We start from the raw sequence: 24,942 nt of genomic DNA, 5'->3' as shown, positions 1-24,942 counted from the left end.
TCCCTTCATTGCCAGAAATTCAAATAGCTTTTCATGTGTTATATATTTATAGTGAAGGTCAGATAGAAGTCAAAGGACAGACTGATTGTGTAACTGCTGGAGCATAAGAACATTTTATTTGAAAGCTGAGCTCTTGTGATCCAATCCCTTATTCAGATTTGGAACTGGGAGTGTTGCATAGCTATTTTTAAAATCTGGCTTATAAACTCTTGGGCCCTGAATCAGCAAAATATTTAAGTACTTGCCTGAATCTCATTTGAGTCAGTAAAATTTTAGCACATGTTTCAGTGGTTTCCTAAATTGGTGTCCTAATGCAGACTTCCATACTCTTTCACTAAAAAGCATATCTGTGTACTGTAGCCCATCAGATATTACTTGAAATGTAATGAATAACTCAAGTAAAATAATATTAGTACCTTAAGAAATGCATAAAGAAACGCAGACTTATATCCACTATCTCCAAGGTCCGTGAAATCACAACTGCTCAGGTTAAAATTGGTCTATGCATCATTTGCTGAACTGTGCTTGTATTGTGCACTTCCAGTCTGTGCATTCATAGAATAGTTTCAGTTTTTGTTATGAAATTTCACTCCTAATAACTTCTGAAAAAATTGTACAGGCTTTATTGCGCCTACAGCATAAATTTTCCACTAACAGAAGCAATGAAAAAAAAAAATCTTTTGTTGCTGATATGAAAAATGTTTGGGTTTCAGTTGATCAGGAGTAATTATGCTCTCGTATATAGCAGCACTTAATAAAAGAGATATAGAGCTGTTTACATAAATACCTGGTTCTTTGAATTGCACTTTTTGTATGTTTTCTCAGCAAACAGTAGTTCTTCTTTCACTTATACGGAGGTAAATTAGCAGTACCTGCCTGGAAGATGAAGTATGACAAATTAATGTAAATCTGCTGGAAGCAGGAGGAGAATCAGCATGTATGTCCTCTAAAATATTGACATGATTATTTAATCTGAACATAATGTGCATTATATGCACATGCATTCAGCTCTTGGGAGACAAAATCCTAGACACGGGTAGATAAAGTATGTATATGGGGTGAGTACACATGCATTGGTAGTATAGGCTCCAATCCAGTTTCTACTGAAGTAAACGAACAAACTCCTATTGCCTCTAACAGACACTAGGCTGAAACCCTAGCTATTAGAATTGCAGCTACTGAGCCAAGTCTCAGACACATCAGCTCATGTGAACTGCATGCTTGATTGAGGATCTTCAAGGTTGGAAACCAGCAATGGAAACTGACTGCATTTACACAGCTGCCCACTTCTGAACCCTTCTAAGGGCATAGTCCTTTATTCTTTCCAACTGAGCTACTAAAGAGGTATGTGGAACCTTTTGAAATGATATGCAAGGGTCTTCTAAAAAAAACCTTGAGATTGTAATTTTCTTCACCAGTTAACAAATAGTCACTCAGAGAGAAAGTAACAAAACAGCTTGATTTGAAAAAATATAAAACTGGTTGGTGGTCATCAACCAGAGCTGTCAGCTATGGAGAGGAGATGGACCTATAGGTCTTCCAAGTCTGGTGAATGGTGGTGGGGAAAGAATAGACAGTGATAGGACTCTAGCAGCATTATATCCTCTACAATGGTCAATTTGATTTGCATTAAAAAAAAAAAGAAATTGCAGCTAAAAGTGCTTGGTGCTCTTTGACCTGATCTGCTCTCCCACACTTACATGTAGACAAAGCACAGGTCTCCTCTTCTCCCTGTACCATATGTAGCAACTCAACTATTACAATTTTGCTTTCTAAAGGTCTGCATGTCTTCATTTCTAAAGCATCTTTCAGCAAAGGCAGCTGCTATTCTGTCAGGCAGAGCTGATGCTGCCTGTTAGAACAGAGACTCTGTACTCTATCATGGACACTTTCTTTCTCATTTTATAGCTTCCCTACATCCAAAATAAAAGATTTCTCAGACAAAAATTGTATGATTACTCTTTGTATATCCAAAAATATAACATGTTCCCACACTGGGTTCAAACTTACCAATATACGTTGGCCTGTTTCACAACAGTTGGGAGTTAAACCCCTTATATTAGTTTGACAATTTTGTCTCCTATGCATGATGTCCCTGGAAAGCCTGGGCAACATGGGAGAAAATCTTTGAAGAATTCAGAACAGATGCAGTTCCCAGAGGTGATCTGTGACAGAGCCAGAAGATTACATATGACATTGCTTGACAGTATGAGTAAGTAGGCATCTGCAGGAATTCCTGGGGTACCCAGATGAGATAAGAGAAGTAAAGGGACTCCATAGATGAAGTCAAGGATACTGAAGGTTAACTGGAACTGTAGAAATCAAACATGTCATAACAATATTGAACACGTGCAGTGTATCTGATCTCATTAAGGGTGGCCTCATCACCCAGAAATAGCTTTAATTTGGAGTGACAAAAATGTCAGAGTGACCCCAGAGCCCCAAGCTTCTCCCCGCTGTTTTGCTATGAGCCTCCAGGGAGTAAACTAGATTTTGGTAACTGCTTACACCCAGCAAATCACAGTCTCTTCAACCCCTAACCAGACAGCTTCCAGAGCTCCAGTAGAGGAAGCCCTGGAAAATAACAGGGTGTTGACTTACAATTTGAAAAATATTAGGGACCCAACATCTGGGTAGAAATGGTATGACTGTGGCTGTCAGCAACTCTGAAATTGCTTCTTACCACAAGACAGTAAGTTATAAACCAAAATGGGCTTGTGACATAAAATAGAATAAAATGCAAGAAAAAAGGAATTGCTTTGGAGAAGTGATCTTGGTCTGTTAGTTTTCGAGAGACAGTTACTAAGAAATGAAATCAGAAATTGCCTACAGCTTTCTTCTGACCTGGACCTCTTTCTTGGTATTCTCAGTAGCCCAGTTCATGCTCAAACACACTTGCTGCTATTTAAAGGTTATCCCCCCCAACTTGTCTAACTGGTGCCCCTCCTCTTCCTCCAGACTTGAGGAGTCTTGTCTGACTCTATATTCTGAACATAATATCTTCACAGAGCCTCCTACTTAAAACGCACAGCTCTCAAACCTTCCTCATCTTTCCAATTCTATTCAAGGACAGAAATATTTGTATCCTTTGCATAGGATTTCCTTTCTAGAGATCTGCTTGATGAGCTGGGTGTTCATTCAATTCAATATTATATTCAAGGAAGGCAGTATATACATATCCTTGAATATGATTTCAGGTACATTTCCAATCATGTTTCTTCAGCTATTGTTCCATTTTATTCAATAAGATGAAAAATATCACTCTCTGCATGACATTTCCTTCTTCCTCCTTCGTCTAACAGCATGCATTTTTTCTTTTAAAGGCTTTTCCTGAATACAATTTGCTTCAGGTTAACACCTCCAAATGCCTCTGAACAAGGCTTCTTAACCTGATATCAGAGAAGAGAAGGGCTGGAAGGGACCTCAGGAGTTCATCTAGTCCAGCTCCCTGCTCAGTGCAGGATCACCCTTGCCTAACCATCTCAGCCAAATGTCAGTCTAACCTGCTCTTGACATTTTTCCAATCTCTCTTGTTCCAATGCTTAACCACCCCCACAGTGAAAAAGTTCTTCCCAATCTCTAACCTAATGATACCTGTCTGTCTATCTCTCTCTCATATAATTGGCTTGAGATATTGGTTATAGCCTCACAGCCACCTCCATAAATAGACAGTCTTGAACTGAGACAGCCCCCACCCCCATTTGAATCAGCACATTTTAAGAATGGTCAAATCCCAATGTAAATTTTGTGATTTGAGTTTCTCTTAATTAGTCTGACCCAGTGCTTTAATGCAACCTATTTTTGACCTTGGGGAAGTTTTAGATGTGAATTTCATATTTTATGTCCATCTTTACTCCTCACCAAGAACCATAACAAGGAACTTGTTCTTCTTGTTCTTCAAAAGGTAAATATTAATCTGTATACCCTGTCAACAAAAATATTACGTTAACTGCTCTATAACAACGAGAGAGCAAAGTAAGCAGGAGAAGGGCTCATTCAACTTCGAACCAGAGCTGTCAAGTGTATTTCAGGGACTAGAGCAGGATGGAACAGGGTCTTGCCCCCAAGATCTATAGGACCAGGGAGTCACTGTGTAACAGGTCGCCCTCCCCAGCGCCATCTGCCCTGTTAATCCGTGCCTTATGTGGGGCGTTCTTGGAGTCTTATTTAAGGTTCCTGCTCTTTACTTGCCTGTCACATCTTGATGGAAATTATTATGCTGAAGTTCTTGTAAGCGGGAGACTGCCTTTTGTATTTCATATGTTGGGGCCTGTCACATCCACGGGCCTTGACCCCGGTCTCTCTCTAGCTAGGCCTCCCTGTCTAAACCCATCAAACAGGGTTTGATGCCGAGGCTCTAGCCTTTCGGCCTCTTGGGGCTCATGGCCCTCTTTCCTGCTCCAATCTGGAACCCGGCCTCCCTGGCCCAGGGGCCCGGCCCACAGCCAGGGGGCTGCGAGTTCAAAGCTGGGGAACGGCCTCAAACTCGCACCATCTTAGTAAAAAAAAACCCCAAAAACCCCCAAAATAAAATTGCACATCAGGTGCACCAGACCACCCTGGCCTTTTAAGATCACACCTTCTGGCACCAGGGTCAGTGCACCCCAAAAAGCCATGCCCTTGCTGGCGCTGGGGTCTATGTGCCCCCAAAAGCTGCACCCTCACTGGCGCTGGGGTCCCCACTCTGTAGTGAGCCCCCAAATGAGGCCTCCTCCTTCCCCTGATAGCCTCACCCAAACTACCGGTGTTATTCAATAAAAAAAAGGAATACAAACAGTCCTGTCCATGGGCAATAACCGCTACCCAAAAATGTGATGAAAGAAGGCAGCATACCAGCTTACGTTTACACAGGGTTTGTGCTTCGGCTCCCCACCATCGGCTATGGTCTTTCTTCTGGGGTTGCTGCCATCCGGGGTCCTTCGTAGCTCCCCTCCCCAAGGTCTTTCATGGAGCTCTGGGACGTGCTCCTTCTCCTTTGGTGACTGGCCTCTACTGCCACTGTGCCCAGGAATTTTATAGTCCTGGCCTGGCCCTTCCAGTCAGCTGACTAGCTGGGCAGGCTCAGCATTTAACCCCCTCCTTACCGGCACTCTGTGCCCAGAAAGTTCTGGCCTTAAAGGGGCCGACCTGCCTTCTGGTGACAGGGCTAGGGTTCCCAGTTACACACTGCCAAAATACATAAACACCTCAGTTACAAGCTTGTAAGGAGTTGCTCAAATCAGTCAATGATAAGGTTCCTTTTATCCCCCCCGTACTATTCCTAACAAAAGTCACACAGTGAGGGAAAGATGGCTATTGATTCCTAACACAGACTACAAGCTAAGGCACCCACCCACTAACATGCGGCATACAAGTGGGCTGCTTCAGCCACATAGAGGCACCTTGGACCTTAAATGCTGGAAGCTGAAAGTGAGAGAGGAACAATGGATATAACCCTGGTCATACCCAGTTCACTCTCCCTTTCAGCATCTGTTCTCTGCCACAGGATACTGGGCAAGGTGGATCTATGGTTTGACCTAGTAAGCGGCAGTTAATCTGGTGCTCCTCACAGATCCACCTAGCCCCTCACACGCTACACGTACCATTACTTGGTTTTAAGTATGTACAGCAAGAGGAGTAGCACTGTAGTTATCTCCATTACAGATGCACACCAGCAATATGCTCTTTCAGTTCATTCAGATGTCCTCCTTTGACTATCTGCTTGGATCACTGGTGGGTCTCCCAACTTCCACTCCTTTCTTTTTCACAACAGTATTAATAGAAGATGCATCTGCTTAAGAATCCAGATGTTTGCAAAAGTACTCAAACTCTCCAAGAAGGATCCCACCATCAAATAGTACATAGAGAGGGAAAACCTCTGGAACTTAAGGTAGCCAACACAAAAAGTGATAGCCAGGATACAAAGCGTGGTGGAACCTTACTTGTTCCCAAAGTGATGGTGGGCAGAAGGATTCACTTTCAGGTAAATTCAGCTTTTCCCAAATATTTCCTCCATGCCCCAAACCCAGGAAGTCTGAACAAGTGGGTTCGCCTTCACATGTCAACCTGTGGTCAACATAGCAAAGGGGAACAGACATGCAGAATTCAAGGGTGGACAACCTATGGCATGTGTGCCACAAGGAGCACAAACAGCATGTGTGTGTGGCACACAGCAGATCAGGGAGGGGACAGGCAGCAGAGCAGCAGATAGAGAAGGGAGCAGAAAGCAGAGTGGGAGACCAGATAAAAGAAGGGGATTCAGGGGTGGAACTAAGGGCACTCCCTTTTGTGGCACACTCCAAAAGGTTTGGCTTCCACTGATCTAAAGCATATTCTAAGATTATAGTGGCATTAAGTTTGAGAATATGAGAAATGTATTGGTAAAATACATTACAGATTTATTGTTTAATTTTTGTTAAAATATATTACATTTATTGTTTAATTTATTGTAAGATACATTACATTCTGGTGTAATGGCAAAAATGACCAATTATCCTACAGAAAATCCTTCAAATTTAGTCAGTCTCTGAGAGTTTGGTGAGTTGTAATTGTATAGGGAGGGTGAAGAGTCTTTGATCATGCATATAATACAAAATAATCATGTAAGACACCATCAGGAATATTGAACTGCTCTGCCTAGGTTACCTCTTGAACTGCAAGCTAGGAAAGCTATCTTGGCATGTTGCTGCAGACAGACTGAGATGTGGCAGTCTTTAATTCTAAGTTAACTCACTTAACTCAAGAGTCAGTCCATCTTTGCGGATCACAAAGAGAGCTTCAATAATTACTTGAACTCTCTTAAAGCATGTATCAGTGGTTCTCAACCAGGGTGCCACAGCACCCTGGGGTGCCTGGAGATCTTTTCAAGGGTGTCACCAGTGCCACTTAATGTTAACACCTGTTAGATGTGCAAATATGATTCACAAGATAAACTCAGAGCTTTCAGCTAGAAATACATAGTATTAGAAACTTTCTGACCTGTTGTGGTCTTTACGAGTTCTTTGCAGCAACATAACAGCTCTATTAGTTTTCCACACACACGAAAAAAGAAGTACAACAGAGCTGGCAATTTCCAAGAGATGCCTTGAGTATATCAAGGGGTGCCTTCAATCTAAAAAGGCTGAGAACCACTGGCACACAATGATGTTGTATTTTTGTCTCCAAACCTGCTTGATTTGCTGTCCACAACAATAGATCAGAATATGAAATATTTTAAATATTAAAATACTGCAATAGTAAGGGAAAGTAGGGCCTGAAGAAGTGAATCATAAAGGTGCTGTAAAATCAGTTCTCGTTGACTTGAAAATAATTTCTCTTTGAATTAAAGATGTAAACCATTGAGCCCTTGATTACAGGTACCTTTGGCCTAATTCACAGTTAATACAGGTGAATCTTTTTGATCAAATTCTCTGCATTATCTCAACAGCCTGCATCTTTTCACAGCTGTTAGCTGATGCTAAATTAAGTCCAACTCCAGACCCTGAAATTTTACTGTAATTATTTTCAGTAACCTCGGTAACTGATTTTACATCATTAAATTTTGAGCACGAATTTGACTCACATTTTAATTCAGCAGATTTTAAATTACAATTAATTTTATTCATACAACTTTTTAACACATTAAATTTTAACTTTAGTGCAGAGAGGAATGCATTCATTAAGTCAAGCTCTAGAGTGCTTACTGTGGAATTTACTGACAGGCATCATAGTACAGCAGTGAATTCTCAGTCTCCCATTTATATGAAGGCCCTAGTTATCTGAATGCTCTAGACAGTCAGATATGTCTATCTAGATATATGAAACTTGAATTAAAAGGCTGTGAAGCCTTTATTTTTTATTTAATTCCACAATGATTTCAGATGGTCAGCAGTAGCAGGAAGAAGTCTTTTGTTTATATTTGTACACAGCAAATTATCTTCCCATGAAACAAAAACACTAAGAGACTTCAAATCTCCAGGATATGTAGATACTATAGGTACTGGCACCTGCCATACTCCTACTGAGAGGGAGATTGAAAGCACCCACATTTAGACTTAAAAGAATTAAGCCTGTATTGGTTTGGGGTAATTACTGATAATGAGATGGAGGACAACAGGTCATTTCAATAACTTAGAATATTTTAGCACAAAACAAGGCCCTTGGGGTTGTATTTAGCACTCTATACTCAGGCAATATTCCCACTGATTATTGACTGGTGCCTGTCAAGACTGTGTAAAGTATCCTAAACTGTATTTGTGTGTGGAAAAATCATTGGCTGGCCAGTGCACAACAGAGCACGTCCTATTAGTAAAAAATAAATGAGAGTCTGATCCATGTGTGCAGTGGAAGCTTTGTCTGAGTTCAGGCTGTAACCAATACCCATGTGCAGCTAACTTCTTGCTCCTGTGAGTGCAATGTCCTTACAATTAAACAATATAGAAGCTTGCCCTTTCTCTCCAGCAAAAGACCTCATATATAGTTCAGGTATCCAATTACTACAAACAGTATTACTGTGATACCTTTTGAGCACTCTTGCCTTGGCAAGGATGACGAACTGCACATGGTTCCCGCTCTATTGCAAATAATAACTAGATCTGTTTTTATCTTCATTTAACATTTATACTATGGCAGCAACAACAGACCTCAAGCAGGTCCTGCCCCATCATAGTTGCAGATGTACACACATAGGGGAAATTACAGATCCTATCCCAGAGAACTTCCTGTTTAAAAGACAAGATGTACTCAAGACATACCGGATTAATTGTTCTTCTTTTTATCAATGAAATAAATATTTCACAAGAGCATTTTCATGTTCCTCCCTTGTAGCCAGGGATATAGGTTTTAGCCATGTTAATCTAAAGGCAAAAATCTTATGGTAGAGGCAATAGCTTTTATTAGAAAGCTTGCAAATAAATACTTTTTTTTGCAACTCCTCTATTTGTTCTAATAAAAGATATCGCCTCTACCACAAGATTTCTGATTGCTTTTCCCTTGTAGCCAAACACTGGATGCTAAGATGTGATTGCCGGGAACTGTAAGTCGTTTAGGGAGGCAGTGCACTACACAGATTCAGGAGATAATTGGGCAACCTTGGGGAGCTCACTTCCCTTTGCTGTGCCTCAGTTTTCCCTCCTATACAAAGGAGATTAATGATAATGACCTTTGTATGACACACACTGAGACCTATTGATGAAAAGAACTACAATAGAGCAAGTTTGCTACTACTACTTACAACAGGGAAAGGATACACTACTTTTTTTCAGAGAACACTGGTAATATCAATATCTAAAAACAACCAACATTAACAAATAATGGCGTTTCAGAACCAGTTTCCACCGGTAAGTAAAGATATATATTAGTTTGACTCAGAACAGAACAAAGCTCTTTCTGCTTCAAGGAGCCTCCATTTCCATTGAAACCATTTAGTTAAGATCAAATTTAGGATCACACTTATACTTAACACACCCTCTATTGAGGGACCAGACTATTTTCTCCTCTTACAAAAATGGTCTCAGTTACTTTAACCACAATGATTTTGGGGAGGTCCTGATATTTGTATTGAAGCCTAAGTCACAAAGGAAACTATTGAGAAGGTTTCTATTACATCCCAGTGACTCAGAGCAAGTGTATTAGAGTACAACATGTGGGCAACTACAGTCACTTGTAATTTGTGGTTAAGGAGAAAGTCTGCAGAATTCCTTGCTTGCCTCACATTAGAACACATTAGGAATACCCCAATAGGCATTTGCCTTTATCTCCAACAGCTACAAAACAAAGAAAACTCATCTACAGCTCACATTTGAATAGAAAGACATCAAACGCTGCCATTTGAGGGCATAATGATGTTGCACATGGATGCAGCATGTGACAGCTGAACATGTTCAAAAGAAATATGAGATCAGAGTTAAGGTTTTGTGTTAAAGAGAAACATCACATCTTACCATTAGCCCCAAAGATGTCTCCCAAAACCCCAGCACTGGTAAGTCAAGCATTTGAATGAAGATGCACACTGTATATGAGGGCTTCCATTTTATCAAGACAGAACAGGAATATGCCTTCTAATGTTGAATTTGACTAATAATTTGAAATATTTATATTGAAGTTTCCATCAAAGCTTATTTTGATAATGTTAATTCTCCCTGATCAAAACTGCATTGAGAAATGCCTAACAGGATAACAATAGACACAAATTTGTCGAACAAGAACTATAATTAGCTGAATTCCTGAGCTAAGAAAACCTACTATATTTGTATGTAGCATGCTAAGGCAAGGAATACACAGCCAGTAAAGGTCTATATTATCCAATTACTATTTACATTTGGAAGCAATAGATGGCTGCAATTTAAGTGCTGCACCAATCAAGGATAGCTGTTGACTTGATACCTTGCTGTATGAAAGCGTGAAACAGTCAAATAGCTATTTTCTTGCTACTTGACTGCATCAGCTTAATGGTAGGTAGTAGCACATGGCTGTTTTGCAGAAGCTTAGCAACAAATGAGGGAGAAGAGTTCCCTTGAATACTGTTTGCATAGTAGGCAAATAGGATGGTATAACACACAACTAGGAATCATGAATCTGGGTAGGTCTACGTGCAGTACTACGTAGAGATGGCCATGCTAGCAGCAAATGAGCTGGTATCTGTATACAGCACAGTGCTGTAGCAAGGGGAGGGGGGGGAGGGGGCAGGGCGGTGAGCAGGGTGACCGCCCCAGGCGCCAAAGCGAATGGGATGCAGGACAGAGCTGCAAGAAGCAACTCATGGGGTGGGGGGCACACACAGGGACGGGGGGAGGGCAGCTCCTGCCGCTGCATGCACTCCTGGGCAAGTATGGGGGGGCATGTGCCCCCTGGATTTGTGTGCAGGGTGAGGGCAGGCTGCCACTGCGGGCTTTGCCCCAGGCACCAAACTTCCTTGCCATGGCTCTGCATATACAGCACAGTGCAGCACCACACTGAAATACATGCTTGGGTCCTGAAGCAGTTTTGCTTATGCATATAATACTGCTTCTGCTTCCAGGCAGAAGCAGTAACTTGATGGCATTGCATCATATGGACACCCCCTCTGTTTTTTGTCCAGGCTGCTACTACCTGTCATGTATTGTACAAATGACTTACCCTTTCAGTATCATTTCCAGATCTTTCCACAATTGTTGGGATACTTAATTAATTGCAAAGAACAGAGTCACAAAAATGTACTCTGTACCTGCCAAGTATTAATTGCTGTCATTGCATAAATAATATTATACATAATTATAGTACACATATCTGGTGTATAATATTATTATGTATAACTGGCACGTTCTGATCACGTAGAGAGTAATGAAGTGCAGTGGCTTTGAACCAGCTTGTTTGGCAGATTGTAGCTGCTCCTTGTGCAGGGACTCAGGGGGAAAAAGATGTGAAGATGACTACCCCATTCTATGTGGTCTATATAAGGACCAACCATGAAAACCATTTAATAATGCCCTCTGGGAAACTCATGCAGGTTTCTTAGGTCCACAAGAATTAATGGACACCCAGGAGGAGAGGATGAAGTACTAAGTATTGGGCACCTGATTCAAGTTTCATATGGGCTGGTTTGGTGCTTGCAGTGAAATTGCTCCTGATTTATACAGATACAAGGGAGATTAACACTGCTGTTTATTCCAGATGAAGGAAATGCATGCAAGGTTTGGAATAATTCAGCAGCCCTCCTGTCACTCACACTGGTAATCTCATTCCCAACCACTGTTTTTTTTTCTCTTACCCCACTTACCTATGTTTAAATCTCACCATTTCTTCCTATGTAACATTTCAATCAGATTTTGATGGCCCTTCATCTTAAATCTAAAGCCTCTTTTTTCCTCACTCTGTGACTGGCCCACAGTCATGTTACTGCTCTACAAAAAGCAGCTTTGAAGATCACTCCCTTCACTCAACTCTTGCTTCTGCTCTTTCAGAGTACCTAGTTCAAGCATCTTGTGCTTTTGCATCTGTCGCTCCCTACTTCTCTGCACTGGGATTTTATCCTCCTGATCCTGTCTCCTGCACTCACCACTCCACCAGCAATGCCAGCATCAGCTCCACATTCATTCATTTCCATTGGAACAACCGTGTACATTGCCTTTATGCGTGCAAATGCAGCCCCTTGCTCAAGATCTACTTCCACTACAGTACCTCTATGTTAACTGAAATTAACCAACTAATGGTAGGGTAGGGCAACTTGAGAGAGGTATCATCAGCAAGAATAATACAGAATACATTATCCAGCCCCCTTTTTCAAGTTGCCTTTTAAGGATTTCTGCCCTCCATGGGATATGTTCATGTGGATTTTACCTTTGGGGCTGAGAGTCTACTTAATATTTTGTATCGTGGATGCTACCATAACATGCCAAAACTTTTTCCAGACTGGAATGGAACACCAATCCTCAGAGGCTGGCACATTCGCTAACACGCTGTTTCTTATTGTTTGCCTGGTCTGAGATTTTAGCAGTGTTGGGCCAAATTCGTCCTAAGTGCAATTTCATTTACTGCAGTGAGTTTATACCAGGGATGTATTTCTCTTCTCGTGTTTTTAAACTTCAGCAGATGGTTAAGTTTTACACCAGAGGCTGTCAGTAGAATTTTAAAAGGCATCTCCTAACAACGTGGTGAAGCTGTAAATTTAATCGGAGCTGCACCAACAGAATGATCCCCCAAAAAACTTGAGCGCATTTACATTAGCCCTGGCAGTTGCTGCAGAAATATTATCAGGGAGTATTTTAAAAGCCCACCATATAACAATGTTTTTTCCTCCTGCAGTGGCCAACTGAGTCAGGTGTCCACTGAGAACAAGAAAGTGGTGGTTGAAGAAAAGAGGCACCTAAGACTCAGTCCTTATCACATGCACCTGTGAAGCATTTAACCATATTCTTAATGAACTACTCATTTGCTGAGAGTTAATCACATCCCTGAGGTTTTTGTTGCATCTGACCTGAGTGCTGAGCACTTTACGGAACTGGGTCTGCAGTGAAATGCAATGATCTTAAAAAATAGATCACTCTTTCAGTGTTACTTCCTAAAAAATCCACCCCAAATGTACTGAATGCAATTTGATGCTATTACTAGACCACATCCATTTAAGCAACTGGTATCTTACAATTAACAGAACACAAACCAGATATTCATATTACCGAAAATGTAATTTAGATTGATTCTACCTTATAAAAAATCTTTGTCCATTCAAAGTCCACCACTGAGTTCAGAAAATTTAGATCTTAACGGGTTAATGAAACAATGTTAGCTGAACTGAATTCCACTGGAACCAAAATTTTGGGGACTGTGGCTTGTATCTGAAATGCTTTAAGAAAAGCTGTAGAGAATATCCATTAAGACAACTCTGATGGAGAGAAAAATATGAAACACCAGATTAAAAAAAAATCAGGGCTTAAGTGACAGCCTGAAGGAATTAGACAAATGCTTACTACATCTGTGAATTAAAGAAAGTTTGTCACCTCTAGAGGTTGATGCAAAATTTGCCTAGGGCAGACATGAACCTCTTAGATTCAGTTGAGTCCGTAGTGTTTTTTCTTGATTGGGAATCCAGCATTCAAGACTACATAACTCTCAGGATTTGCTGACTAGAACTTAGCATTGACAGAGCAGCTAGTTGTACCAATGGTTTTACTAGTTTATTCTAGACAGAGCAAACAGTGATAATTTGTGAATGTAAAGAAGTCTCACACACTAAAAAAAATAGAAAATAGAAATAGGCCTTCGTATGTTTCTAATTAAATATAGCTGTATTGGGAGAAAGTAAAGATATGGATTTATTGCTATTTTAGTGCTGTTGAAAATAAACTGTAGTCTCATATGCCACTAACCAAGGGTTATCTCTCTACTGCATTTGTGTACAAGTCTTTGGATTTCTTACTGAACTAGTGGGATTCTCATTTGAATCCAGCCTCAGACAGAATAACTTTCTGATAAGACGGTCATAAATCCTCAGTGAAATAAACTCAGTATGTCTATGAGCTTTTTGATCAATTTTATGGTTTTTTCTTTTGCTGGTCAAATTATCCCTATCTCCCCCCCAACCCTTTAAAGTAATTTTGACATGGATTAAACTACTCAAGCCAATAGTCCCTCATTACTTTAGCAAATGGTTTTGATTTTTAGGCAGTAAATCTGATAGCATGAACCGGATTTGCTCACTAGGAATGAAGTGATAACCTGACCAATAGTGTCAGGAATCAGGGTTGCTCAGAGCAGGGAACTTAAACAGCTACAGTTCTGGTGCACGTAGGCAGCTCTATACTCTTAAGGAAGTACTGCAAATGGTAGACGAGGGCATGTTCCTAAGTTTTGCAGTCTCCGTAATTTAAAATTCCTATTGCTTTTTCTTCCCTCCTAGATAGCCCCCAAAGTATGGCTGTTTCCTCTTGGGTGTTGGAGTGAAAAGAAACTCATCTCCAATGCCTGATGCAGAAGGCCTCCAAAACACTTTTGCTTTGAAAGTACCTCTGATTCCAGAAGAACTGCAGACCCCAACAGAGACATTTTCTTGGGGCATGTAACAAACAGAAGTTAAAAGTTAAAGGACTTGATTCCGTCCTTCTCTGTAAAAGAAGCTGATCTTCAGTGCTTCAGTATGGCATCTGAACATCTCCCAGTGTCCTTGTGTTAGTAATGGTCACTGAGAAGCCAAGATTTCCCAATTATACCAGACATTAGGAGCTTGGATGCCACGTTTCACTCCTATAAAGTGTTATCATGTACACCTTTATAGTACTAATTGACATGAGTCATTATAGTATTAATTTACATGAGTTAAATTATCTCTGTAATCTGCACATACAGTAATGTACTTATGAAAAGCACTGTGCTTAGATTAGGGAAGAAATTTAGTAACTGCACGACATATTTTAGCAAATACTGGATTCTGAAAATCAGTCGCTGTGTATAATGTGATGTGCTGCTGTGATGACAAGGTGTCTCTAAGAATAATTTCTACAACATGCTCCTGTAGTTATTTGTTTGTGTTGAAACACAGTAAACTCTACCATGCATCCTCCTGTAGTTTTTAGGATGATTTCCCCTCTGCTTTTAGAGCTCTAGGGAAAGCAATACTGCTCATGTTGGATTCCCCTGCAGGCTTGTGGCAAACTAATAAAGCGTATTGCATACTGAAAGCATTGCAAAACTGAAAAAGGGTTACTAGTGTTGATCCGTGCAATTGACGTTTAGGTAGTAAAATATACAAGGAGACGTTAACTGTATATTACTGTACACTACACCCTGTGCCTTGAGACTTCAGGAGTCTTGGCAACATGGATGCTGTTATAAGTATCATAGATCATACTGATCACAACTTACATCCATTATGTAAGCATTTACTTACATAAGTAGTATCAGTGGAGTCAGGTGGACTAGTGACACTACAAGGGAGGCATTCATTATCTGGCTCCAAAATTTGCGAAAGGTTGTAGCCACAGACAGACCAGGATCAGTAAGACAAAGGCGTTGCCTTCGTCTGAATTTCATGCTGTTATACCCAATCCCTGCTATTATTCAAATATTCATTTATTGTGCGGTTATTAACTTGAGCCACCTTTTCACAAGTTTATTATCAGGTCTACTGTGTTTCTGATACTTCTCAGTGCCTCATCTTTCCTGGGACCACAGATTATTTTTTCACATATTTCCCAGTTCTGTCATCAGTATCAAATATTATGACAAGCAGATCCTGATGCCTATGACAGAGTTTTTTAAAATTCTTTTTGGATTCCATTTTTTTTCTTTTGGATTGAAGCCAATTCATTTTCCATCTTCCATATTAAATTAACTTTTGAGCAATCAATTAGTGAAAAAAACAGTTGATTTTGATGGGACCAGATTGCAGAACCTTCTGGCAACTCTGTATTAGTTCACTGCTACTGCTAATAGGGCTACTCGCACTGTAAACCTTAGTATTGATATGAGCTGACAGAGCAGGATAGCCCATGTCTGATAGTTTTTATAGCTCAATAGGGCCCAGCCAAGTGGATAGAGGAAGGGCAAATTTCTTTAATATTAGAAAATTGGAGTGAACAGAAAAATACATTTGGTGTAGAAGTATCTTTATGGCAGAAAATGGTTCCCTAGATCCTAATCTGAGATTTAACAATTTGACAGACTAGAATTGTGAGAGACGGTTTGACCAATTCCAGAAACTAGTGCAGTTCCAGCAGCTTTCTCTACAAGAGTTATTATATAGTACTCCCGGTTACAGTAGGCTGGCCAGATACTGAAAGTTAAAAATGAATAGCTAGTGCAGATTAAGGGGAATGGATTCTGTACATTCTATATCGATCTATAGAATATGAATGCAGTTTAGATCATTCTGACTTTTAATCCAACATATTTGCATTTTTTCTTACCACCCAAAATTTATTTTGTGTAAAATAGAAAAAAAAAATTACTGTGATAGAGCATGACCTTAAAATGTGCTGTTGGTTCAACTGTCTTCACCGGGATATATATGACATGGTCTATCTGAACAGGAAAACACCAGATGGATTAATAGATTAATCAATGTAAAGACACAGTTAGGAGGCTGGGGCACAGGGGCAGGGGTGACTTCCTACTGCCTCCACAATCATAATTGCGATCACATGGCTGCTGACAGCAGCTGCTTTCTGTTTTACTCCTTCCTGCCCATATTGGTGCCCAAGGCAGTTGCCCCATTTATACCATCCTAGTTGCACTACTGAGTAGATTCATGGGCTGTATTCAGTCCAGCCCATGGACTGAGTGCCATGTACCGCACATTCAGCTGTTCTCTGCACTGCAAGGGAGCAGCGTGGGGGGAGGGGGGTTGACCCTTGGACATTCAGGGATCAAAAAAACCCACACAAACAAAAAGCAGAGCAGTGCACATGAGGACAGTGTGCGCCACTCAAAACTGGAGCCTGACTGGCTGGAGCCACAGTCTGGCTGCCAGCCAGACTCCAAGCAGCGGGACTGCCACTGCTACAGCCCCAGAAGGCCCCCAGGACTTCAGGTAAGGCTGCCAGGGCCAACCCAGTGCTGGTCCCCACCTCCCCTACACCACCCGGGGTAACCTACTGTGCACTAGAGGGCACGTGGCACAGGAGTTCCACGGGGACAACTACTGGTAGCAAAAGGTGTGCCACTGCTAACTGTCCCTGGGGAAACAAATGTCCATGCTCACGTGGCCGTGGAGTTTATGGACAGAACAGACCATTGAATCATCTAGTTTAGGGGCAGGCAACTATTTCGGGTGGAGGGCCGCTTACCGAATTTTGGGTAAGCATGGGTAGCCCTGTCCCTTGACAGGTGCCTCCAACCCCTGGTCACTATCTTGTGACCGAATGTCCTGCCCCTAACCATTGCTACCAGAAGTCCCTCCTCTTGCCCCTGGAAGTACTCCTTTCAGCAAGAGGTTTTGCCATCTTGAAACCAGAAAAAGACCAAATTGTATACTAAAAAGCAAATATCTACAACATTCATTTATTTGATCTCAAAAAATATTTTTGTCCCAATTTACACATTTTTGTGTAGTGTACATAGAAGTGATTGCACAATAGCTTAAAATAAATTCTAACTCTTGTATATTGTGGGGGAAATGGGGGTGGGTATAGGTTTGTGGGGGGCTGTGGGTGTGTATGTGGGGTGTGGGGGAGGGTGTGTGTGTTTGGGTGGACAGGTGTGGGGGTTATGGGTGTGGGGTGAGGGAGCATGTGGGGTGTGTGTGTAGATATGTGGGGTGTGGGTGGGTATGGGAAGGTTGGTTGGGGTGTGTGAGGGGGTGTGGGTGTGGTGGTCTGTATGTATGGCAGCGTGAGGGGGGTGTGGATGTGGGACTCACCCTATGAACACACACACACACACACACACACACTTTGTTCCTCCCTCTCTGCATGTGCGCGCGTGCGGACACACACACACACACACACACACACACACACACCCCTCCTGCTCCTGGCCCTGGGGTACCAGCATGGGCCCTGTGTTCCTGTGGTCCAGCAATGCAGCCAGGAGTCATGTGGTGCTGGAGCAGTGCACCAGCAGGAAAGCAGGGAAATGGCTGAAGGTGGGGCAGGGCTGGGCTGCTGGATCCTGGTGGCAGCTCCCCCTGGGTCCTACTGCCCCAGGCTCCAGTCATCTTTGACGGGCAGCCAGGATCACATAAATATTAATTTTCTAAATATTTTGGGGCCCCGCAGGCTGGATAGAATGGCCTGATGGGTTGAATCCGGCCCATGGGCTGTATTTAGCTTGCCCCTGATCTAGTCTGACCTTCTGTATATTGCAGCCCCAAAAATTTATCCATTGATTCCTGTATTATGCCTGTTTTATATATGGTCTGTTCAGACCAGTTAGTCTCTTACGGCATGTGTAGACAAAACGAGGGCCCTAAATTGAAGTGGTGGATTTTTAAAAACACTGCTTCAATTTAGGGCAAAGCAAACCCCCATGTCATGTACACCCGTGTCTTACCTGCTTCTTCAGTGGCGGGGATAGGAGGGTGAGCTGCTGCTGGGCAGAGTGGTCCCTCAGCTACAAGGGGCAGGGGAGCAGGGGGGCTGGTGTTTACCTCCGTGGCAGTGGCGCCCCCCCCCCAAGTGGCACCCACCCACAGGCACCCGGCTCCATTGGTCCCGGGGAGCAGAGAAGAACCAGGTCCCCATGCAGCTCGTGCAGGCAGGCAGGCTCCAAGGAAAAAAAAAACAAAGACAATTTTTTCCTTTGGTGGAGCCTGCCTTCCTGGGCTGCTGCCAGGCTGCCTGCATGGGCTACCTCCACAGTCCTTGAACTGAACGGAGCTTGGTGCTTCGCTCCACAGCTGTAGGGAAGCAAACAAACTCCTTGGAGGTGTTTTAATTTGCTGCTCCCCTAAGTCATTTAAGTCATGTTATGCCGCCGAATGTGCCATAGCAGATGGAATGAATGCATAATACATCACCAACGCTTACAAACATCAACACAATTAAAGCAGTGCAAAAGCATTTAACCCACTTTAAAGTGTCGTCACACATGCCCCTTGTTTCGTCTATGCCCTTAAGGAATCACCCTGGCCTGTCTTCTCCCTGACTTCAGAGTAACATGGCTAACTACCTCTCTCAAAAATACAGTAACAGATTGGTTAGTGGCATGGATGGTTAGTGGCATGGACTACCACCCAAGGGGCTAAGTTCAGCCACAGATTTTCTGTCTGACTTTCAGCAAACAACTTAATCTATGCTGATCCTCAGTTTCCCAGACTCCAAAATGGACATAATAATCCTTACCTCACAGTGGTATTGTAAGGATAGCAATCCATTAATGATTGAGAGATTTTCAGATTCCACAATAACAAGGGGGAAAGACAACATTATGGAGGTTTTGGGTTTTTTTAATCCTCCCTTGGAGTGTTTCAAGAAAAGCTTTGATGGACATGTATATGGGATAATTTAAAAAGAGGAAATTATATATCTGTGCAGAGGATTAGATTAGATGAGATTTAAAGTCCCTTCTATTTTGGTGATTCTATTCAAAATTGGCTGATAGATTCAATTAAAAAATCTCAAGTAGAAACAGAAAACTATATTCTTAAAATTATGGTTGAACAGCTAATGAAATGACATTCGCATTCTGACACAATGCGATAGCCCTGCCATATCCAACATCACCTTGTCAGGTTCTTGAGTACAGGGTGATTTATCACCTGGAGTAAGCTATTTCTGTATAGAAAAATTAATACTTTTTTAATCACGGGAGTCACATTTTAATGATCAAGGACAAAGGAAGAAAGCAAACTCAGCTGGTCAAGAGCCCCCTGAGGGGCGACCCTAAGCCAAACTTGCCTTTATTATTATAACTGGGGGTTTTTTAATCAGAAAAAGAGGATTGTCTTAATGATTTTCCTGTGGTGCTGCTGTTCTATTGCAGAAATGTTGAAGAGTATAGGTTCATGCTGCATGTATTGGGCACTTCTATGGAGTCAGAGACCTTTTAAGGTACTCCAAATTTGAGTGCAGTATCCCCATGGGCAGGAATGTTAAGCAGTTCACTTAATGAGGGCAGTAAATATTCTGTATAAAACTGTATCTAACTGCAGAAATGAGTTCTGACCTGTTGTTTTCTGTTTTTAAACATTTTGGATATGAAAGTTCAGCCTCAAGCACGCATTCATCTATAACAGTTCAACTGTCGCTTTTAATATCAGTCAAAAGATGATGTGAAATCTGCCTGGAAGACCAATACCTTCTAGGGTCATACTGTCCACAGTGTCCACTTTTCTATGTGTCCATATCATTTCAATGGCTTTCCTTTCTGTAGAGTCTATTTGATAAAAACAATATTTGCATCTACTAACACACAATTTCATTGAACTAAACCTTGTGTCTGACAGATGTGTTTGATTGTATCTGATGACATTACATTTCCCATTGCCCTCTATAAATAATGCATAAAATAATTCACTCCATACATCCATTCTGCAATGTATTGCTCTCTGGAAAAGTGTTTTAAGGACACAGGTCAAATCTCCATTGGTAAAGAAGTAACATTTATATTTGATAGGATAGTCAAGTGAATATCACAAAACATGCTGTATGGCTATTTATTTTTCAGTTATGGCCATTGCCTTTTATAAGTTCACCTCCTTCAAATATTCTAGTAAAAAAAAAATACTGGAAGTAACACTTGCTAAAATGGTATATTCTACAAAACTATTAACAGAAGGCAAAGTTTGAATTTATAATTGCAAATGTTCACATTAGAAACTTGATTTGCCCAGTGAAGGAAACAGAAATATTCATAGGCATCCAGATAATACAATTCAAATCTGAAGTATTAAAGATTTGCAATTAACTGATTGTGAATGAGCCAGGGAGAAAGAATTATTAGTAAAATTGATTAAGTGGATAATGACTAAATAATTGATATGTTAGAAATAAACTCTGATATGCTCATACATGACTTGAATATAGAAAGAAAATTGCCAAATAAATTAGTCATTAGTAATAGATTGACTTTTCATAAAGCTAATGTTCAAAATTTGGAAGGCTGATTATTTTTTTCTCCTAGTCCAATGCTTTTTAAATCCTAAATCTTCTTGTCATCTTTGAGATTCATACTCTAGAATGTTTTCCCACCATGGTAGCTCCAGTGTGTGTGTGCCTCCATTTTCTTAATCTCAACTATATTTATAATTATTTCAATCCTTCTAGTTGACAGCTGACTTGATCTCGAATATATTCACCTCTATTGGCTCAGTTACGCTGGCTTTGTTACTGATCCTCTTCTTGGCAGCTGTGGTTTCTGTCATAGCTGCCAACAAACGGGCAACTCAAGGGACCTACAGCCCCAGCCGGCAGGAGAAGGAGGGATCTCGGGTGGAAATGTGGAACATGGTGCAGCCGCCACCGATGGAAAGACTGATTTAGAAGGAAACAGTCCTCTGTGCTACATACTGGAACAGCTTCTGGTTAAACTGGAATATTGTAAATATACTGGAAATCATTATTCATTTTGTTTTTGAAACCAAGGAACATTCATCTGAAAGCTGCGATGACTTTTAGGCCTGTGATTTTTTTTTCATTTAATCAAATAACTTTAGAGTTTTTAAATATTTGAGTAAATTGGTGCCATTTGCCACTGTTTTGGTCCAAGGACAATTTTGTTTGCACTGGAAATTTCAGCCTTTGTAATCAGCAATAGGCCTTACAGACTGTAGTGGCTTCTAGGATATGTGTAAGTGCCTGTCTCTCAGATGCAGTTTAAACCACAGCTTCGGTTTTGGTTTTTTCCCCTCTTTGAATACCTGTGAATCATTGCTGCAGAAGACAATGTGGACAAATCAAATACACCTGTACAACAAGGACATGCCAATGATGTCAGCAGAGGTTTTAGCAGTAGAATTGTATCTGAACTTATCTATTTCATTCTTTAATTCAGGGATTAAAAAGAAGCTATAGGGAAGGTTTCCTTGAAACAAAATACACATTTCAAAAGTGATGTACTTTTCTTCCTTAAATGATGTCATTTCACCTGCTTTCCCACCACCTTTTTCTAGAGAGAATTCCATTAACCACTTTTACTAAGACATATCCTTCTCCGAGTGCAAGATCCTATATGCCAAAAAGGCAAGTTGATTTGATTACTCAAAGTGACTTCTCTTTGAAAGTATGGACTCTAAGCAAAGTTTAAGCCCTACAATCTGTATCACTGTCTTTGGTATTACTGTTCATTGTATAAATTGTTTGTAGCTATGGTCACAAACATGCATTCATTGCAAAACAATAAGCTTGTTCAGTGTTTTTAGAAAATATCAGGAAAGGAAAAGGGGGATTGCCTTGCGGATAAAGGGTAGCCTTGAAAATCATGAAATAGGTGTTCCCACTTTCTATGCCACCATTTGCTTCTTTGTAAAATTGAAGTAAATAGTATTTGTCTACCTACTAATATTCCTTAATAGTTGTTAAAAACTTTGAGATGCTTTATTGGAAACAGCTGTAACAATACAAACTACAATTAAGAGAGCAATGGGAAGGTTAAAAAACATTTCTAACAATACAGACCCCATGGAATGACAAGCTACCCTGACGTGGTGGAAAACTGGTATCAGCCAAATAAAAACACGTATTGTTTTTGTACCTACAAATGAATTTTAACACATTTAACTAACTCATTTCCACAAACAATCAGGGCTCGAGATGTTGCGTTTGTCCCAGAAGTCATCATTTTCTCTCAGGACAAAGCATGACCATTCTGACATATATGTGTTGTCCCAGGACAAACCCTGAAAAGGTTCACCGGTTATGAATTGCTAACGGTTTGTCACAGGACACTGTGGGGTACATCTGAATGGTTGCCCTGGGATTGAATCAATGACAGAAAAGCATCAGCAAATTTAGCCACTCACTAAACCCTAATGAAAGGGCGATATGTGTACATGCCAATTCCAGGACTTTTCTGCCCTGGGACAAAATCACAATTAGCACAAATAATTAAAAGTGAATTTAAGCTTTTCGATTTCACAAGTTGTACTTATGGAAAAGAGATGAAACCATCGAAAAGTCTTACCTCAACTTGTTTCTTCTGGCATACAAAACTTGTAACATTTTCCATATCCCCTCAGTTCTGCACTAGATTGCATACATAAATCATGCCTCAAATGGTTATGCCAGTACTCCAACGGAAATCAGAAGTAACATAATGTACTACATAAACCCTCTGCTAAATATCTCAGCATTCAACTGGTCAAAGCCCATTTCTTAATGGACTATTGAGAACCAAATCCAGCTGAAGCTTGGATTCTTCTTATCAACTGATTACTGAGAACAGGGCCTAAATGTATCAGTAAATCCTGCTCCTGTCTTGCAGTCAAAAACCTAATTCCAAACAAGAAAGAAAGCAGGTGCTGTAAAAACCAGAAGATGATGATGGATTTCAGACTGAGCTGTAAGAGCAGCATTTCTATCTGAGAAAGAATAAACATCAGGCCTAATTCTGTTCTGAGTTACAATATTTCTATCTCCACTGGAGGTGAACATCTTGACCTCGGTGGAGTTGCACAGACTATAAGTCAGGTTACGGTTTTGCTCATTAGAAGTTAGCTGCAACTTGATTCCAATAAACCCAAACGACAGCTACTAAGAGAAAGGGGGGGAAAAAGCAAAGACAGCAGAAATTTAGTAGAGACTTTGTGGGGTTTGAATTCTTTGCTACTGCATTCAGATAAGGACTGACACTGAGGATCATAATTCTAGCTCACACCTTTAGCTTAGCTTAGCTTAGTCCTTGTTGAATGAGACTGGTTACGACTTGGACTAATAAGAAACGCAATGAGATTTGTTTTGAATGATCATTTCTAAAGCAACTTGGGTGTATATTTAAAAGCAAAGACAAGATACTTCCCCAACGCACTTACATTTGCTGCTGGAAAACAAGGACAAAGCAGCAATCTGAGTATGGTGGGTGGGATGAAGGATGGGACATTATCATGAGCCAAACATTATTGATTAGTGTAGCCTAATGATATTTTTCAGAGGCTTTTGCAGTTTTTAGGTATATTAGTCTGTGATGATTATGCAAGTAATGATTTAAAGTAATGATTATGAATTGCTATTGATCAGGGCTGAAAGGTTCCCTAGATAGGAATCTGGAGGACAGGTCTGAAGAAGGCTGCAGGGTATACAACATCAAAGAGGTTTTATTGGCATAGCAAAAAGCGCAAGAAAAGCTGCAGAGCAACTCAAGGAAGAGAGGGCTAGGATATGTCAAGGTAAGAAGAGATGGCAAGGCATAAGTCAGAGAGGAGTTGGGAAGACAATGTCTTGAAAGGGTAGTTGAGAAAGATATCAGAAGCCAATGAAAGAATTTAAGTGTGGGGGTTGGGGATACACAGCTGTGGCATGAAAGCAGAAGACATGGCAGATCATGCTAGCTGCTGCTTGTTGATAAGACTGAGGACAGTGATATGAAAACCAGGAAGGCCAAAAAAGGAGACAAACTGGTGCCACAGAAGGGAGAAGAGCAGAGACACAGAAGACTTTTAAGTAGTTTAGAATAGGAAGAGATGACGAAAACCATGTCCAACTAAAATTCAAGGAAGATTTAAACTAGACAGAATATAATTATTCCAATGTAAATTTGGCCAGGATACAAGAGTTAAAGAACCATACATTATTACAGTATGTGCCTTCTGCACTTTATGATTATTAATTCAATTTCTTCTCTATGTCTGTGTGTATAGTATGTAATTTATAGTATACATTGTTATGCTATAACAAATCATGTTATTATTTTCTACCCACAGCATTAGAATACAGAAATGGCCAACAAATAGGGGATTACACCACACCATGTGCAAGAATTGCCCACCATTTGTTTTGTTATGAGAGATTATGTGATCAGACATTTTAAAAGAAAATTAACTCCAGGCCTGAGCTATATTTGCAGTGTAACAAATGAAGAAATATATCATTTGGAATCAAGTGATCCATAAACATTTTCCATATATACAGAAATCACATACAA

The 24,942-nt window shown here is 40.8% G+C and overlaps 1 protein-coding gene across 1 annotated transcript in view; it reads left to right on the top strand.

Annotated features, from left to right (window-relative positions):
- Positions 1-21,347, top strand: part of CRB1 (crumbs 1, cell polarity complex component) — a 129,145-nt gene extending 107,798 nt beyond the window's left edge. Inside the window, exon 12 of the mRNA XM_006036703.1 lies at positions 21,132-21,347. Within this exon, the coding sequence (XP_006036765.1) occupies positions 21,132-21,347 (216 nt within the window). The remainder of the gene's footprint in view (positions 1-21,131) is intronic.
- Positions 21,348-24,942: the final 3,595 nt, after the last annotated feature.

This window comes from Alligator sinensis, unplaced genomic scaffold (genome assembly GCF_000455745.1).
Source record: "Alligator sinensis unplaced genomic scaffold, ASM45574v1 scaffold1621_1, whole genome shotgun sequence".
NCBI classification, from domain to species: Eukaryota; Metazoa; Chordata; order Crocodylia; family Alligatoridae; genus Alligator; species Alligator sinensis.
Note: the sequence above shows the minus strand (reverse complement) of the source record. Positions and strands in the feature narration are given on the sequence as shown.